Source organism: Acanthochromis polyacanthus, chromosome 16 (assembly GCF_021347895.1).
Source record: "Acanthochromis polyacanthus isolate Apoly-LR-REF ecotype Palm Island chromosome 16, KAUST_Apoly_ChrSc, whole genome shotgun sequence".
NCBI classification, from domain to species: Eukaryota; Metazoa; Chordata; class Actinopteri; family Pomacentridae; genus Acanthochromis; species Acanthochromis polyacanthus.
In genome coordinates, this window is record NC_067128.1 from 5,766,529 (window position 1) to 5,786,413 (window position 19,885).

General features: G+C 37.7%; 1 protein-coding gene across 1 annotated transcript in view; it reads right to left on the reverse strand.

Annotated features, from left to right (window-relative positions):
• The window catches only part of LOC110951379 (mitogen-activated protein kinase-binding protein 1-like), a 38,690-nt gene extending 19,019 nt beyond the window's left edge, over positions 1-19,671 (reverse strand). Inside the window, 15 exon segments of the mRNA XM_051937009.1 lie at positions 645-715; positions 1,677-1,802; positions 1,883-1,974; positions 2,573-2,760; positions 2,881-3,018; positions 3,912-4,101; positions 4,309-4,469; positions 5,683-5,865; positions 6,562-6,699; positions 7,855-8,025; positions 11,068-11,087; positions 11,090-11,124; positions 11,240-11,302; positions 14,919-15,010; positions 19,570-19,671. Coding sequence (XP_051792969.1) covers positions 645-715; positions 1,677-1,802; positions 1,883-1,974; positions 2,573-2,760; positions 2,881-3,018; positions 3,912-4,101; positions 4,309-4,469; positions 5,683-5,865; positions 6,562-6,699; positions 7,855-8,025; positions 11,068-11,087; positions 11,090-11,124; positions 11,240-11,302; positions 14,919-15,010; positions 19,570-19,671 — 1,770 coding nt within the window.
• Between the last annotated feature and the right edge of the window lie 214 nt (positions 19,672-19,885).

Sequence of the window (19,885 nt, forward strand, 5' to 3'; positions counted from 1 at the left end):
ATGATGGTGGGACATAGTGGTGGACGACGGGAGGTGATGTCTTCATTACCTTTACATAAACGTGCAAGGAAATGATCTTCATGGACAAGTGTGTGTGAAGTTTTATTCATGTACATTAAGCTACTTATGTTCATTTTATGTCATTTCAGTCCAGTGAAACAGCTGCAAGCAGCGTAAGCTAACGTAACATTTCCAATCTGCCGTTCCATATGAAAGCCCGTCTGATGTGTTACGGCAACACGGACAGTCGACCAAAATGAAGCGCAAGATTACACTGAATGAAATCACTGATTCCTCTCAGTTTGAACATTAGTGGAAACATTAATGTCATGGAAGTATAAACGTTAACAATTTATGCCATCAAGCCGTCTAGTTTACAGGCATTTTGATGCAGAATCTAGCAATATTTGTGTATTATGTTTACTTATTTTTTGTTTTCTTTTTACTGATATTTCTATGTTTTTGCACTATCCTCTGTGTTGCTCTAAATTTCCCTGATGTGGAAATAATAAAGGATTATGTCTTAATATATTCAATTTATATGTATAACAGGAGATTTTCAGTTATTGTCGTAATGTTTTTAGTGCTATTGGATGTTCTGCAGCACATGTTTGATAAAAGGTGGGAAATGGCAGTGATGTTACCTTGTGTGCAGTGTGGAAGTAGATGCTTTTGTCGGCCCCACAGCTGATCATCCTCACTTTGTTGTCATTGGCTGAAGAACAAAACTCAGTTATGTTATCGCCAACTATTTAATTAAATTCTTTTAAATTTCAAAAACGAGTTAAAGCAATTAAGGTACATAAAAAGTCTGATAGTTCTTATTAAGAAGAATTTATAATCCATGGAAAAGTCAAAAGCTGAACAGGACTTTATAGTGCAGCAATTCAAAAACTAAATTCATTCAAAGTCTAAATGAGTAAAAAGTAACTGAATACATTTACTCAAGTGGTGTTCTTAAGCGTAGTTTTGAGTTTCTTGACTTGTGTATTTCCAGTTTCTACAACCTGATATTTGTACTCAACTACAATTCTGAGGCAAATATTGCATTTTTTATTCCACTAAATAAATTTCATAACTTTACTTACTTTGCAGATTCAACTTCATGATGCAAAATATAATCAATATGATGAAAAAGCTATAGGTTAAGATAAAAAAAATACCGATCCCTATATTGAGAGGAAATTCTCAATCTACCCAGCAGAAATAAAAAGGTTTACTCACATTTACCAGCTCCAACTGATGAACACAATAATGTGTCAGTAATTCATGAATATACATTATTCTAAAACAGGCCATTCTGCAGAATTAGTGCCTTAATTTTTGGTGTTTTAAATAGATTTTGATGTAGATAATTTTGCACTTTCAGTTAATTAAAGCAACAAAGTATTTCTCTTCTGGGACATTTACTTAAGCACAACATCTGAGTATTTTTTTTCCACCTCTGAAGCAAATATTTTAACTGAAAGAGAGAAAAAACAAAGCTTGACAAACAAAGGCTTTGCTCAGACAGACAAAACTCCACCTGACGACACATGTCGCTGTCATCTATTATTTAAAGAAGCAGCGCTGCGAGCTGAATGAATCGGGGACTTTGTGTGGGACCAAGTGGAGATGAGAGCGAGGATTAAGAGAAGATTAGTCGTCAGATGTTGACAGAGTCTCGAGTGGCTCACCAGCAAATCGGACGGCTGTTATGGATGAAGAGTGTTCGTCGAGCGTCTGCACCAGACTGTAGTCGTCGTCTGCATCCAAAACGTGGATCAGACGGTCTCTGCTCGCTGTGGCCAACAGCTTCAGACCTGACGCACATAAGAATTATTTAATATCTCATCTTTGACACAAGCATCTCCAAACGTGTTGATTAGAGTCTCACACTGACCTGTTTCTGGTTTACTGTATTCAAGACAGAGGATCTCGGCATCGTGGGCGTCAACTCTCAGGATCTCCTCCGTGCTGCAGAGGTCATGAACCCTGCAGATTATAAGGGCACATTTTTAACCCTCTAAACCCCAAAACCAGCTGGTGGGTTAAAAAGGCAGTCTGAAAGGTCAGTTCTGAAAAATCATACCATCTATCACAATCAGAAACAGTAAAAATAGAGAGAACTGTTGGATCATTTTTTTAACAAATTCTTTGTGAAATGTAACCAAATCTAAACTTCATAAAAATCACTTTATTCTATCAATGTATTTTTTTAATGCAAAAATGATCCGGTTTGTATTAAATTAAGTAAAAAAAAATGAAAGAATTCTGGCAACATTGAAAGGCCTGATTGACTCAGCTGTGATCTTTCGTCACACGACAAAAATTCTCAAAAAATTTCCAGCTGTACTGAAGGCTGGACTAATCATGTGGGATATGCAGTGTCATTGGGAAAATTAAATACATTTAAAATTGTGAAGTCTCATTCAAATATTGCTAAATGTAAACCTTTTTTCACCAGATCCTTTAAAAACATAAAAAAAACCCAGTGCTCCTCACACTATTATGAATCTATAAGTGACTCGGTTGTGAAGAAAAGTCCCATGAAATAAAGTGTGAGGGTCATATCAGTGTTGATGTGATCTACCGGAGCATCCCGTTGCGATCTCCAGACGCCAGGTGTTTGCCGTCCGGACTGACACAGATGGTTCTGATGCCTGTTCTGATTTCTGCAGTCTGCCCATCAGCTGATTTGTCTGCATTCACGTTCGTTGCACAGTCTGGATCCAGCAGGGCTCCGGTGTTTCCATCGACGTAGATGATATTCAAGAGATCCTGCAGAGCGAAGATGAGATGACAGAAAATAATCCATCACAGGGAGAATTTGCACTTGAAATGCCAACGTGTTCTTTTATCCTGACACAAAGGAAATATGGTGTGTGAAGCCAAACTCACGCTGCTGAGGATGTTCTGAGATTGAGTTTGTGTCCCGTCCGACATCCGCCACAGTCTGATGGTGTTATCAGCAGAACAGGTGAGGAAAGAACCTGAGGATAGACCAGCAGCCAGCTCTCCTGGAACATCTGGAAACATCTGGGGAAGGAGGGCAGAAGGAGTATTAATTTCATTATTATAAACAATACAGATTTATTAACCCTCTTGTTGTCTTCATTTATGGGCACCAAAAAAAACACTGTTTCCTCGTCTGAAAAAAATCCAAAATTTCAGCAAATTAATTAAAATTAAAAGTTTCCCTTAAAAGCTTTATTTTTTAAAAAATCCCCCAAATTTGTCAAGAAAAGTATTGTAAATATTTTCCAAAAATTAGTAAAAATCTTCCAAAAAAATCCTAAAAATATCTAAAGTAATTACATAAATATCAGTAAAATTTCTAATATTTTCTTTCAGAACAACCGGGTCAATTTTGACCCGCAGGACAACACCAGGGTTAAATACCACTGCTAAGTATACAAATTAATATTCCTTATGGGGCACTATCATGAGCCGGGATGGTTGTGTTGAAATCGATAGGCTGGTCGATTTGCTCTTATACAAATTGTCATTGGTCAGACAATCGCTGGTGTTACTTTCACAAGGAAAAAAGTGCTACCTCCTTAGATTTTCAGGAGTATTTCATAATTTGTTGGCAAACGAACCTGTGTTTTCACAAGTTTTAACTGGCCCAACTTAAAGCAGACTGTTAGGTCCAACTTATTTAACGCATAAACTATAAATATGAGCTGAATGTAGCCGTCTTTGCCTCACACATTGGTTTGTGTATGACTGCTTTGATGCCTTGATTATGGGTTTTGGCCATTTTGGTTCTCTGAAACCGGATGTCATGAGCAAGGGGTGGATCTGACTCGAGCAAACAACATAAACGCAGTGTTGGAATTGATTTGGCATTGAGCAGCTCCAGTAATCAGTAAGCCGCTGATTTAAAACACAGTTCACACGTCACACTCCTTCCTCCTCACGGTGTTTACCTCCAGATCCCAGACACAGGAAGCATGAAAGAGGGCAGAGTGCAGCTTTCCGACCCGCTGAACATCCCTCACATCCCAAACATACAGACTGTGGTCATTATAGACACAGCTGAGCCTGCAGCCGGCGGGGTCGAAGGTGACGGCGACGGCGTCTGGGTAACGGGCGTCCGTCTTGGAGCTAAATAGATGGCTGTCAGGGAGAGAAGGTGCTGAAACGTCTTCTTTAAAACCTCTAATGCTTTTTCATTCATGTTTTTGCAACAATACGAGACATGCAAGAGAGGTTTTAACTGAATCGGCGCCACATGAGACAGGAAACTCTATAAATAGAGCGCATTTGATCCGGCGGTGGATCGCTGCCAAGGGAAGGCTGTGTTACTCCTGATCTGCTGCTCACCTGGCTTCAGTGACGGCTGATACGTCAGAGCCGAGGGGATGAGGTCGAGGCAGCGTGCAGATGAAGCTGAGGTCGGCAGGTCTGAAAGCTCTAACTGTCCCATCAGCACAACCGCAGAAGATCATTTCCTCAGACAGAGACAGCGACTGGGCCACACCCGTCTGCAAACAGGATGCAACACGAACATTCACAGCGCTGTAATTTACACACGAAGCAGGGAGACTCACTGTAATAACAAAAGCATGGCTAGCAGCAATTATCTACATTTAAGTCTCAAAAAAACTTGGCTGGATGTCACACATCTATTACAGCACAGTTGAGGTGAGTCCACAGGCTGACGGCCAAAGGTTAGAGAGGAACACAAAGTGTCCTCGTTGGAAATCTTCCAAACACATCCTGTACTTGTCCTTGCTGCTAATTCCTCTTTGATCCTGTGACAGAAGGCAGAGCAGCACCAACAATCTTCACATGCTCATTAAACGCCACAGCTGGACTCGGACCAAAAGCTTTGCTGCCTGTGCAGCTCTCAGGACCAAAATAAAGACTAAATGTACATGTACCCTAGTTTTATGCACTTATTTAGAGTTTTGATGTTTTTAAAAGCAAAGTCTGGACCTACCTGTTTAGTTTGGCTTTTGACTGATTTCATAGATTTTATTTATTCCTCTTCTTAGAGCTAATTTTATTCATTGATTTCTCTATTTATTCATATATTTTACTTGTCCAGCTAATTACTTGATTTCTATAATTTCTTATTCTGCTGCAGTTACAAATGCTATACAAAGGCTACCCAGCAGAGTGTACATTTATTAAAATTAGCTCCAGCTGCCACATTTAGGTGATACATACACTCCTGATTATTTATCTGATACGCAGGTTAGATATGTTCCTTCTAAATAATTAAAATCCTCAGTAAACTTGTGTGTTTATGTAGTTTTTGTACATGCAGTCAGATTTATTTATTGCTTTTATTCTGAACTTTTGTATTTTAGTATTTAATTGTTATTCTTATTGATGTAAATCCCATTGAACTTGCTGTGAACTCTGTTCGACAAATAGTTATTATTATTATTGGATCAATAATTAGAATCCAGTAATATTATGTATTTTCTTGTGAAATATGCCAGTCTGCATAATAAATATTTTTATTTTAGCTACTTTAGGTATATTTGATGTTAATATGTTTGAACATAAAGACAACTTTGAATGCAGACTTTAACCTTTTAGTATTTCTACACTTTTTTGCTGCTATTTTTACCCAAGAAAGCATCTAAATACATTCTCCACCACTTGTTAAATGAATGTGCTGTAACAACACGGCCTTACCAATACCCCAGTGGTAGTTAAGAATCCAAACTCATCGCTGCTACTCACCCGCAGGTCCACCCACTTGTCCAGCATCCTCTTGCTGTTGAATTCACACAGTAAGCCGGAGGAGGTGATGCAGAAGGTGGAGTCACATTTAGATCCTCGTCCACAGGCCACATCGCAGAAGAAGTTGTTCCTGAGTTCTCCGATGAGCCCTGAGCGACCCAGCAGAGGAACAGGAGCGCTGGACTACAAACCAGAGAGAGGCGATGTTAGCTGGTACCAGTTAAAGCATCCATCCATCCATCCATTCTCTATACACCGCTTTATCCTCACTAGGGTCGCGGGGCCAGTTAAAGCAGAAAACTTCAAATATGTACATATGTGTAGCTGGAAAAAATCTGTATTTCGCATCTTCATTTTAACTTTGTTGGTTTGAAAATTTTGTTGGAAATAAAAAGAGAGGTACTGCGAGAATTCAGTGATTTTTACGGTTAAATTTGGAACAAGTGTATGTTCAATTGTTCTCCATTTCTATATTTGACTGTCAGAACTGAAGCACTGAGCAGCTGTCAAGGCAGGAAGTTTACTGAGATGAATGCTCAGCACTGAAACAACAAAACAGCACTGAAAAATTGCACCCAAATTTCCTCTGTATGCACTGACATTAATGTCTTGATACATATATTTTTGCACATTTTTGTAACTCTGTACCATTCCTAATTTAAACAAAGCTTTTTCCTGCTCAAATACGGGTTAAAATAAAAATAAAGTAGATATTAGCTTTGACACTTTTCAAATCCTTGAAAATGTTTCATGGCGTGTCAACATGTTTGGCAGAAAATGTATTTTTCTGAAGATGGAAAAGGAAGTCTGAGAGTTAGAAAAGTAAAATAAAAGCTGTAACTTAGAGGAATCATGCCAACATCCGTTCATCTTTATTACCTTGTTTGCCTTGCAGTGCTCCAGATACCAGAACTTGACGTGTCGGTTCCCCACAGTTACAAAGTAGGAACTGTCCTCAGAGAAAGACACTCCAGTCACCTTACTGGACACCTTGTTAGCAGCAACAACTACGTCTTTCTGCAAGAAAACAACACAGCAACACATTTTTAAGAGATATTCATGAAGACATTGATTTACAAAGAGGCTTTTTTGGAGCTGCATGTATTATATTTTACAGTAGAATCCAAATTTTACTACTTGCCTTTGACCAGAATTGTTAAATAGTGGTTCTAGTTTCATATTATTTCAAATATTGCAGTAAAGGTCTTGTTTTAGTCCCTCTGACTGATATAGAACTGGTGTGGAATATTTTCTGTTTTGCAATATTTGGTGCAGATAGTTTATTTTTGGCAAATGTTTTAAAGAGAAGTGTAGGATAAAGTGATTTTGCTGAAATTGTATGATTTTTAAGCTCATATTTGTTTAATTTTCCCGTTGAAACGTTATGTCACACATGATTAGAACCATTGAAAAGTTGAAAATCCAATGATCTTTTCAGTCTTTACAGCTTCAGTCTCTGATAGCTGGTGTAATTTTGGTGATCAACAAAAGAAACATGCACGCCTTTGAAACCAGCTGACAGATTTTGGGGTTCAGAGGCTCAGCTTAAACATATTACACAAACTGAGTGAAAAACTTTACGTTTCACAGTCCCATTTCTACATATTAAGACAGAAACATCCATCGCATGTGATGAGCTCATGTCAGAAAGTTGAAAATCTAATTATTCTTCTTGTTTTTACAGGTAGCAATGAATAATGTTACCAAAAAAAATGATGCAAGTTTTGGGCATCACAGCAAAGCGAAACTAAATTAAGTTACACAAATCTGTTAAAAAACTTTATTTTTTCTTTGTTCTTTTTGTATATTGGATCATTTGAAACTTTACTGACATAAAACAGAAGTTTAGTGGGAAAAAATCTATTTGATGAAACTGCTAAAAACTCATAGATGTCTGAAATGGACACTAAACACTGCTTTTTGCAAGAAACCAGAAATATTAGACTTTAATCTTGAACTATGTGTTATATTTGTGTAGTGGGGAAGACAGTTTTGTAGTATTTTACTCAAAATGTAGCAAAGTGGAAGGATAAAGTAGCACAAAATGAAAATACGTAAGTACAGGTACTGCAAAATTGCACTAAAGTACAGCACTTGATCACATTTTTGCAGTTATTTTCCTCTTCTGAACATCAGTTTTTGCAACAGCTTAAAGTCGAAAGTGTGACAAACCTTCCAGGCCCAGACGTTGACCATCATGTCATGCTGGTTTCCCACGCTGACAATGTATTTGCCGCTGGGGGAAAACGCCACGCAGGAGACGCCATATTTGTGTTTCTGGAGCTCAGCCACCTGCCGTCGCTCTGCAACATCCCAGAGTCTCACCGCTGGAAGGTGACCGCTCTGGTGAGGCGGAAACAGGGGAGAAAATGGTTGAAACAGGGTTTAATGGGGGAAAAGAGCTGTTGGCTAGTTACAGTAAAGTGAGTGGAAGTCTCCTGGAGTCTATTAAATGACCTCTAGCAGATTGTCCTGAGTGTCCTCTGACTGTTGTGACTTCGGTCCCTCGACCTGCTCACATTATTCCCTCGCAGGGATCAACAGGTCAGCGTGCTATTTGTGTCGTCTCACTATAATGTGCTGGAAGGACCTTTCAGAGGGTAACAGGCTGAAGGACGCTGCAGAGGGGACGACATTCAGCTAAAAAAAGAGCTGAAAATGACACTAAAAAACCATCAGCCCGTCCCTGTATGTAAATGATCCAGTGTTTGATGAATGGGAGTGATTCTTATCACATCATTCACTCAGAAATATCTTCCACTCCTCCTCCTCCTCCTCTTTAAAGGCTTACAAGGAAATCCTCTAACGGAGTCGTGATGCTCTCAGCTTTGATCACAGCAGCTAAAAACACTGTCAGAGTCTAATATTTCTGCTGTAACGCAACATCGACTCCCAGCACTGACATGTAAGTTGGTAGATATAACATTTCCACGATGAATCTGCTGTGATCTCTAACAAGTGTTCATAGTGGGAGTTTACAGATTTCCGTTCCTTCTGAATGGCAGCATTTCGTCAGTTGTTTGAACTTTGCTCTCTGCCGTCATGGCAACTGCTGCCTCCATCCACTTACACAGAGAAGTCTTTAATCGGCTTTGATTGGCTGCAGAGGATTAAGATGGAGTGTTTGCCACCGAGGCTCGTGTTGTAAGTACAACAAAACCGAGTCAGGATGCTGGACTGGAGAGACGCGTTGCATCGTCACTCCTAGTTTCTTTAAACAGTGAAGCTATAACAGGCTGGATCAATGCTAAGTCCTCGAATTCTTGCAGCAGGGTTTCAGTGAAACTCCTTTTAAGACTGAGCATAACTGCAGTCAGCACTGTAAAGAAAAAACATGTTTTTTACAACAGTTTTTAAGTCAAATGTTGTGCTATTTTTTTCAGTGTTACGGGCCACAGATATCTGTGCGCCGGGCTTGTTTCTGGGTGGTTTTCTGTTGGGGCCCTTTGTGTGGGGAGATTGCATGTGTGGGTTTCAGCTATGGCTGTTTCCAGAGTCTCTTTAGTTGCAGCCATTTCCAACTAATGACTCAGGAGTTGACGGCCTGTACTTGCAGTCCTGTTCTCCCCACCTTCTAACCTTCCTGATTGGGCCACCCTCCAGCTCCCCTCCACCTCAACCATACTGTGATGTGTTTCAGTCTGTAGGTACTTGTGGTGGATTGCTCGGTACCACAGACCACTTTGGGGGCTTGTGTTGGCGGCTGCTACTTTTGGTATGGAGCCTCCAGTCTCAGTGGAGACTGAGGTTCCCAGGTTAGCAGTCCGCCAACTTTAGTGGAAGAAGCCATTCACTTTTGAGTGTTCGGTGGCACTGTGGTGGTCAGTGCACCATATGCGAGGCCGGTTTGCGTAGTTCGTTTTTGCACTCTTGGGATTAGTTTTTGTTACTGGTGGTGAGTGTTGCTGATGCACTTATTTTTGGCTAGGGAGTTTAGTTACTTTGTTTGTCTTTAGATAGTTTTAAAAACTCTGTTAGCCTTTGTTTTGTTATATTTTGTTATTTGATTTAGCAACACTCACCAGTCTTGTGTTTTTTTATTGTCACTTTTATGTTCCTTTTGCCACTCAGCAATAAGTCCCTTCACCTGAACCATTATCATCTGGTTATTTTGTTGCATCCAGACAACCTAGAGGATGGATTGTTCAGTGTCTTTCATTTTTTTTAAATTATAGATAATACTAAGCAAATCACAGACAAAATAATGTAATTACAGTTTTTGCAATTTAATTTTTAAGCTCTGTATAAACTAGCAGTATTAAAAATATGTCTATCAAGGAGTAAAACATCATGTATATTTTTAAACAATTTACAGATCCCAGTTTGTATTTACAGATAATATCTTGCAAAATCACAGAAAATGTAATGTTTAGATTTAGAAGGGAAAAAATAAACAAGCTTTAACTGTAAATAACGTCGACATCAAAAATTTGCATTTTTGCGAAGATAATTTATAAACTTTAAAATCACACTATTTTACTTTATTTGAATCAGCAAAACATATTTTAGAGATATTTGTTGCTTTTTAAATTATAATGATGTTAAGGGCTGGAAAATGGTAAATATTTTTGAATGACAACTTTGCAGATTTACATTGTTGTGTTTAATTTACAGATAATGTCTACTAAAACCATACAAAGTATTTATTTACATTAATTTACACGCCACAAAAAATCAGTACTTTAAGAAACAGCAATTTATTAAACACGGAAAATGATAAACAAGTTTTGTTTAAAAACTGTAACACTGATATTTTACAGATTTTTCTAGGTTGTGTTTTGTTTCCAAATTAGATTTTTAAAGATTTTATCCTGTTTTCTGTCCTGTCTGGTTGCTTCCTTATAACATGTACAGATACCTTCTGGGTCAGATGCAAGGTGGTGCTTGGAAAGACAGACTCAAAGTTATATTTCAAGAATTTTACTCTTGTTTAATCTGTCCAAAAACAACAGGATAAATACCCAGACTTTTGGCTGCAACCCATCTGTAATGTTTAAACATACATGTTAAAAATATCCCAAAATAGCGCATCCTATAAATGATTGTACTGTGCTTTATAATACATAAATAATGTGGTTGTGTGACTGCATCTGTGGTTGACTGTAAATGTACAGTCCAACCACAATGTAAAAAATAGGAATGGAATTTTTGTTTTATGTTTTTTTGACAAAAATTTAAATTCAGAACCAACAACCCCAATGTACGTAATTAAAGATTTAAAATGAGAGACAGTTATCCTTTTGTGAAGCAGTCAAAAGAAGCCATTTGATTCGCTTTTATGCTGAACAAAGGACTGCAAACCGTCACACAGAGGACTTCCTTTCAGGTGAAAATGAGTTAAACTGCAGAGACAAAGGAGTAAAATCTGACAGTTGGAAGACTCACCTCTCCTGTCACCAGGTATTTCCATCAGGGGAGAATGACAGAGCTGTGATGGTTTTTCTGTGAAAGACAGGTACAGAAACACATCCGTGTGTCTTATTTCCATCTTAACTACTAGTTTTTACTGTTTAATGCTGATCTGATAAAATGTCGCCTGTATTTGTGCACAACTCACCTTGAAGTGTTGATGATGTGATGCTGCCTGTTCTTTCTGGGGTTCAGCAAAACTACCACACACCTTCATTAAGAGAGGAAAACACAAAAATCCACATAAATATTTGAGTTTAAGCTACATGAGCTACATGTATGTACTGAGATGACAGTTTGGGTAAGTGGAAGGTTTGGATTGTGTGTTTTTGTATTGTTTTCTCAAGAAATGCACATTTTTCAAGTTTACAAATGAGTGAATACTTGTGGTATAGCTTAGAGTACAACTAGATTACACAATATAGCCGTACAAACATTTAAACTGTGATGTAATGGAGGAACACAGCCTCACTTCAGCAGCAAAGAAGCCTGATGTAACTAATCTCAGCTGATCCGTAATTAAACCTCAGGTCGCGCATTCCAGATAATTACAGCTCGAGGTACAAAAACCCGTACTCAGCACTGTAAACATTAATGCATTCACTCTTCAGGGGGTGCATTTAATAATTTATTCATTAATTCTGAAGAAGACTTCAAGCTGTGTGGAAATTCATTAGAATTAACAACACAAAGGTGAACTGAAGGCCAATTAGCGCATCTGTGAACGCAAAAAGACAAAATTTCGGGGCCTTCTGTTGAGAAATGCAAAATTATGTCAACCGTGGTTTTGGATGCGCACTTTAGCCTTAACAAAATGAAAACTAAACCAGGCTACAGAGTGAGCCAAAGGAACTTTAAATCAGTTTCAAATCTAAGCAGAAGTTAGTCAGTGTAAGGAGGCAAGCAAAGGTGAGATGTGACCTACATCACATTCTGTACAAACTGTAGACAATGGAAGGAGCTCTGTCTGATATCTTGAGACACATCCAGTTCCAATAATCAATCCAAGACTGGATTAAAAACATTTTTCAGTAGATTGGCAACTCACTTGACAGGTCCTAACCTCAGAGCTAATCTTGCAACCTGCTAAGGATTAGTTGCCAGCAGAGCAGATGGAATTTAACACATCAAACACAATGACTTCCCAATTACTACATTAAACTTAAGGTAACTTTGGGACATCCAGGATTTTAGCAGCGGTGCAAGTTTACTCAGCTGGTAGGATTTGTATTTGTATAACTGAGTGTCATCGGCGTACAATTGATTAAGCATGACATTTACTTAAACAACCTGCCCTAGAGGTAGCATGTTTATAGAAAAGTAACGTGGGCCAAAAAGAAAGCCTTGAGGAACCCCATGAGTAATGAAAATACAATAACAAGTGTAATTAAAGGAATCAAAACATATAGCGAGAAGTTCTAAAACCATTCGCAAAGAGAATGTTTAACAAACCAGGAACACCCTGGAGAGGAAGAAAGTAATGCTTCAGCATTATCATTATGGATTTTCTGGGTTCAAAAATTGCTGGAAGAACTTGGGATAAAATTTATACACACAACCTTAGTAAAGTCATTTTGGGTGTTTAAACTCAGAGCTGCTCCATATTTTAGCTTTAAACGTAACTTTGGGCATCCTTTGTAGCAGTCACTGCACCAGTGATTTAGACAAGACTTTATCCACATTAATTCTGACAGAATTCAGGAAACATGTGGCTGCACTGTCCCTACTTTTGTTCAAACCTCAGATCCAAATGACTGATTGGCTCTAACAGTGGCCAAACTTTTAATTATTCTCGCTTGAAAAAGAAAAAAAAAAAAGGTGCACAATTTTCAAACAATGGTCGTTTTGTGGCCTAAGAAAATTCCTGTAAGTGTGTGTGTGTGTGTGTGTGTGTGTGTGTGTGTGTGTGTGTGTGTGTGTGTGTGTGTGTGTGTGTGTGTGTGTGTGTGTGTGTGTGATGATGTATCCATATTTCCTCCTACAAATACAGTCTTTCACCAACTTTGGAGGCCTCTAACATCAGTAGAATTTAATGTGTGGCATGTAGGGCAAGCCAGTGTTCGAAATGGTGATATGATGTGCGCAGGGGACTCTTTTAAAACTCATACTTTCAAAATTTGGCCTCTACTGGAACCATTTAATCATTTGAATCTGATTGAAGCAATTCTGTCTGTGTCCTCGCCAAATTTCATGTCTAGGAACTATATTTCTGGATACAGAGACCCCTTTAAAATGGCTTTCCAGGTCAGACAGTTGATAAACTGTAAAAACTACAAAAATCCAAGGTCCGAAAACATATGAAATGCTCCAAATTAAAACAAAAATGTATTCAAATAGCAAATGAATAAACTGAACCAAATCTTCGACCATTATCTGGAATCATTCAGTTCCTACTTGTAAATATTGGAGATTTTGCCTTCCCACTGCTATTCATTCACTTTAAACATAGTAAATCTTTTCCATATTCAAAAAAACCCAGATACGTTATCGTTTTCTGTTCCTAAAACTTCCTCTTCGCACCCCGTTCATGCTCTCCACCTGTTACTGAGCTGAGCTTCCTGCCAGGAGCTGCAGTGCTGCCACCACAGCTTGTAGAGATTTAAACTGAGACAGCAGATGGATTGCCAGGCTGTGCACAAGTTAGGAAGTACAAAGCTTTCTAAAAATGACAAACGGAAGAAGACAAACACACAAATACAACCATCACATATGTGCAAGATGTGCCCATGCCCACATGCACGTATACACTAATTAAGATACTGTAACAGTAGTACGAACAGCTCTAAGTCTTCTGTTTGTTTTTTCCAGCCATTGACCTTCTTCGTAATAACACAGCTTTGACAGAAGAACTGATTGTGCTATGGCCTCGCAGGACCAACTGTGCTGCAGCTCTGAGGTTCTCAGCAAGACTTTGGTGGATCCAAATCCTCCAACCTGCAGCTCACAGGTCTCATTTTTATAGAGCTTCAACTCAGTAGAAGCACCTATGGCCACAATTCCAGCATAGAACCTGTGTGGAAAGGTCTCAATCAGCCTTGCACACCAGGATGCTGAAATTCTATCTTATTCTTCTTTGCAGAACTGCTCAAGCTTTGTCAGGTTTCACAGAGAATAGTAGGTGAACAGCTCTTTTCAAGTCTCAGTTGGATTGAGGTCTGGGTTCTGACTTGGTCACTCTAGAACATTCATCTTGTTGTCTTTAAGCCATTTCTGTGTAACTTTGTCTGTATGCTTTGACTTGTTGTCTTGCTCAAAAACAAATCTTCTTCCAAGTCTCAGTTGATTGACGATACTTTCTAGAAACCTCCTTGACTTTGACATTAAAGAGTCTTTTTGTAAATTCTTGTCTTTGGGGTCTTTTTGAAATTGGCTCTTTTTGTTTTTAATGTTGTTAAATGTTGTACAGCACTTTGCGTTGCATTCTTTGTATGTAAAGTGCTCTATAAATAAAGTTTGATTGACTGATTGATTGAAATTGACCGTAGTTCAAAAGTGTGGAGTAAATATTTGTTTACTTGTAGGCACTGTATACTAAATTGACCACAGCCAGCATTACCTTTTTGCGCAGGTAAATAGCACCTCACAGCTACGTCACTGTGTCACTGAGACAGTCAAAGAAAACCTCCACCATGATGAGATAAAAAGAAATTTTGGAGTTCTCTGACACCCTCAGCTCCTCTGAGATGGTTCAGAGATAAAAACACAGAAATCTGCACACTGAGCGTCTGAACCAGGCAGATATGATAAGGAAGCTGTGAACGCTGATAAGTCAAAGGTCAGATTCTGAGATAACAGCGCATTAAGCGGTGGTTGCTCTTCTTTCTCACCCTGCAGTGTAGGCCACCAGTCCAGACCTGGGGTCGCAGGTCAGACTGCTGTTTCCTGAGGTGGTGACACCCAGAACCTTCTCCAGAGTCACCTGGAGAGACACAACACAGAGGGTTTCATCACAGTGAGAAGGAAGAGAAGAGCTGGCTGACAGATGAATACAGGACACGAGTCAGCAGTGATGCAGAGCTGCAATGATGAACCGATCAGTTGTCAGTTATTGAATTAATTGTTGACTATTTTGATTGGTTGATTTTTAGAGGAAAAAAAATATAATTATTTAATTCCAGCCTCAAAAATGTAATATTTTCTTGTTTCTTTCTTCTTCTATGACAGTAAACACTGTAAGCTTAACACTGATTAACATTTTTCTCAATTTTCTGACATTTTACTAAACATCTTAACACCGAATCGATGAATCAACAACGAAAATAATCTTTAGTTGCAGCACTATTTATGCTTATAGACTAAAGGCTCGGCAAAATGTGCAGCTGAAAGTACAGGAGCTAAATAAAACTAACAAGACATCAGGCGAGTCATTAGCCGAGTAAATTAAACAGGGCATCTTGTTTATGTAACAACAAACTCCACAAGTTGATGCACAAAAGGCACAAAGCAGCTGCAACTCCAACTATTATTCAGTTCATCCATTAACTGTCATCCACACTAAGCATTTCGATAATCAGTTAATCAGTTTCAAATAGTTTTTAAAGAAAAAAAATCTGAATTCTCTGATTGCAGCTTCTTAAATGTGAATATGTTCTGGATTCTTTCTTCCTCTTTAACAGTAAACTTTGAGTTGTGCCTATATAAGGAGGGAATCTTGGGCTTTGGGAAACGCTGATCCACATTTTTCACCATTTTCTGACATTTTTTCGACCAAACAAAGAATGGATTTGTTGAAAAAAACAACTGGCACAAAAAATAATTGCTAGCTGCAGCCCTGAAGTGATGCAACAAAGAACCATCATCAATGAATCAAAGGCAGATTTGAAGTTTGTGAAGAGTTCAAGTCATTTAAAATAGTATTATCCACAAAACCCACACATTCATGTCACTCTAAAGACACAAAACAATCATTTAACCATTGTGTGATAACTGTCAGTCAAGACAGCAGCCAGATCTAAAATAACTTATTTAGTTATTGCACACCTGCAAAGAAATGTATTTTCAGACATGCAACAGGATTTGTTTGCTTAATTTTAAATGGCAAAAAAACAAGCTTGAAATAGAATTATCTAATAAATAATGGCATTATTCTATCTTTTCGGTGTTTCTTTTGACCCATAGTCAGACTTAATGTTATAATTACAGCTGTTTGTACAAAAACACTGTAAACATTGATGCATTTACTCTTTAATAATTTATGTAGTCCGTTTATTTCCTGATCCTAAAGAGCACCTCATAGTGAGCAGAAATTACTGTTATAAAGGAGGGTTGAAGGCCAGTCATAAGCCTTAGTGCTCTAAAAACTAACCAAATTTAAGGCAACCTCTGCTCCAAACTGTAAAATTGTGCAATATATACTTAAAGGGTGGTATTTAAGGAAAAAAGCATTTATTCCATAGTGAGTTAGCTGAGAATGTTAATACCACTGTCATGTCTGTGCCTAATATGACACAGATAAACAAACAACGTACTTTATATATATGTATATCTTATGAATAATGAGATTATTCTGTGTTTTGGGTGTACGATCTCAAAGATCAGATTGAATCCTTAAACACAGAGTGACAGCTGCTCGGCTCGTCCTTCTGTCCGTCTCAGGAATTTAAAAAAAGCAGCATTAATTAGTCTGGAGTCATGTATGATTGTACCTGAATCTGTCCTACTGACACACATGCAATAATAACAGCAAAGATTAGAATGCAGACCAGCAGGAGAAGCCCTTTCTAATAAACAGAGGGGATGTGTCCTCCTCAGTATTTAGAACATGTTTATGTTCCATGTGTTTTAATTATATTTCTGTACCTAAATGTAATTTAAATACATGGAACTGAATTTTTAGAGGTTTAGTTCAAGTCTGAAGGGATTTTAAACTGCCATTGCCCCATCAAATAATAATAATTAAAATTTATTTCATTAATTTAAAGAAAAACAATGTGTAAGGAAAAAAAATGCCCACGCTCCAAGTGAAGAAATCATTTACTAGTCCTAATTATTTATCAGAACAAAGCATGGCTTCCACACTGTAAAAAATAATGTTTTATTACTGTTTTGTTTTGGGGGGTTTTGACGATTTTTTTCCCCTGTTTTGCTACGGTACAGAAAATAAGTAATAAACTCACAGCAAAGAAGTACTAGTAATAAGCTTTACTAAAAATAATCCAGGCTAAAACTATAAATATTGCCCACATCAAAAATCCTTATTTTTGCTCCCATTTCTACATTATATTTGGCAGTTTATACCATAATTCAGCCTTCACTGTTGAGATCCTTCAAACTCATTATCATTTTTCTGACTTTAGAACATTCTTTGCCATCTAACTACATCTGCTTACTCATACTTTGAGCTGCAGACACTTTGCAAACACCAGCATGTTCTGCTCCTTTGTACTTAATTTCTTCATAACTTTTATACTTGTTTAAATATTCAACTGTTCTCTGCAAATGTTTATAAAGGGAGTGAATGAACTTTGAACTAAAACTTCTTCTGAACACTCTCAGCTACAGGCATCATTTCAACTTTAAATGAACTAAGACTTTCAGCTTTTTGATATTTTTAAAAGCTTGTGAAGAACCAAAGGTTAATTTTTTGTTTTTTTTCCATGCATTTATCCTATTTTCCATCGAAATTGCTTGTTCAGGTCATTAAAAACTTGTTTTTGCTTTTTATTTTCCTTTAAAGACTTTATTTCTCAGTGTTTTCGGGGCTGAGATGTCCCATTTGCACATTGCTTTTTAAATTACGTAGATATATTAGTAGAAACAACTTATTTTAAAGCATAATCAAGTTAAAAATGTGTTTTTGATTTAGTTGTTCAGTCTTCTTTATCTCAAATCATTCAGATCCAGTGTTCAGGCCTGAGGTACACCACATTTGCACATTTCTTATTAAATTATGTAGAAATTTTAGTGGAAACAACTATGTTTAAAAGTGTATTATCAACATAGAAACTTGTTTTTCTAAATTTTCTTTTAAGTACTTAATTTTTCATTGTTTTCGGGGCAGAGATGCGTCACATTTGCACATTTCTTTGGAGATTAGATTGAAATAATACTAGAAACAACCTATTTATTTATGAATAAACGACGTAAAACCCAAATATAGAAAAAAAAATGAGCAAAATTAATGTGGTTCAGCTCCCAAATCTGCCACTATCATGTTTCATCTTCTGGTTTCTAAGTAGTGACTGTTAGCAGGACTCTGAGGAAGGCAGTGTGGTGCATTTCTGGTGGAGAATTCCAGCTCCTTCAGGTCATGCACAACTCAGTTATATTTGACCCTCATTTCAGCAGCAGATTGTGATTCAGCTCTCAGTTAAAAATTCATCTTTTTCATCAAACCGAGCTAAAACCGTCAAGCATTCTGCATTCAAACTGCATTTTTAGTTCATATAAACCAGTCAGTTATACTCGCTTAATGCAGTTTGTAGCAGATTTCCAGTCTGAGATCTACATTTTTAATAAACTGGCCACTTAGAGGGCGTTCACATTAACGGATTATAACTGATCTATAAATAATACAGAACCATGATGACTGTGACATTATGCGAGCGCTATCTTTTCATTTATAGCAGCAATTTAGAGTGACCTTACAGTTGTTGGTGGAAGAAGTATTCAGATCCTGAATGAAAGTACAATGAAAGTACAATACATCAATGTAGAAATACTCCACTGCAAATAAAAGTCTTACATGAAAATTTGTATGTAAGTAAAAGCACATAGTAGCAAAATGCAGCTAAAGGTTTGCAGTAGAAGTCCTGACTGATATATTATTATATATTCCATATTATATTATGAACAGTGAAGCATCAGAGTGTCAGCAGCAGGTTACTGATGGAGCTGCTGCAGGTTTGAACTACTTTGGCTACTTCAGTTTTACATCCAGGGACAGCAGATAAAAGAATAGCAGATAAAATTAACATAAATATGAGTGAAGTTTTTCGCCAATATTTCATTTTTAGACAGATATTAGAATATTTAAATTATATTTTAATGAAATATTGGAGGTTTTGAGGGAGAAAAACATTATTCGGTGGAACAGTTGACCACATGTTAAATGTGAGCCTGACTACATACTGCTATTTGGAAGAAACCATAAAGGCTTTAACAACGTGTTGTGTTTTAAATGCTTGCTTTATTATCAATTTTCGAAAATCTTCATTTTAACAATGCTGTCAGAATAATGTAGTGGAGTACAAAGTAAAATATATCCCTTTTTAATGTAGCCAAACGGAATAATAAGGCAGCAGAAAATGTAAATATTCAAATAAAACACAAGAGACTCAAAGTTGCACTCAAATAGAGCAGTTAGGTTAATGGATTTAGCTACTTTTCACGTGTTGTCTAATTTTCCATCATTTTCTATACGTTTCTTGTAATCTGTGCAACATATCACCACTTTGTTTGCAGCATTACAGTTCTGCCTCAGACTATTTGTCCCAAACAAAGGGTTTTACTTCCAAAGAGAGATTATAAGATTCCTACCTTACTACTGAGATTTTCTCTGCTGTTCTTCTTGATCTTGGTCGAAGGAGAACGTAGCAAGTTCCTAATTCGACGTTTAATTGTGAATCCATCTCCCGGCATTTTCTGGGCAGCCGTCAGGACCGCTGAGCCTCCACTATGTCCAACCGGCCGAGCTTTACGCACAGCTTTACGCAGACGGACAGTGTTTATGCAGCAACCTGGACATGTGGACACTAATCTCCTGGGTGGGTCTACCGTTTCTTCTTCTTCTTCAATCTCCTGGAGCTTCACTCCCACATCCAGCTCCTCCTGCAGCCTCAGGACTGATGCTGCT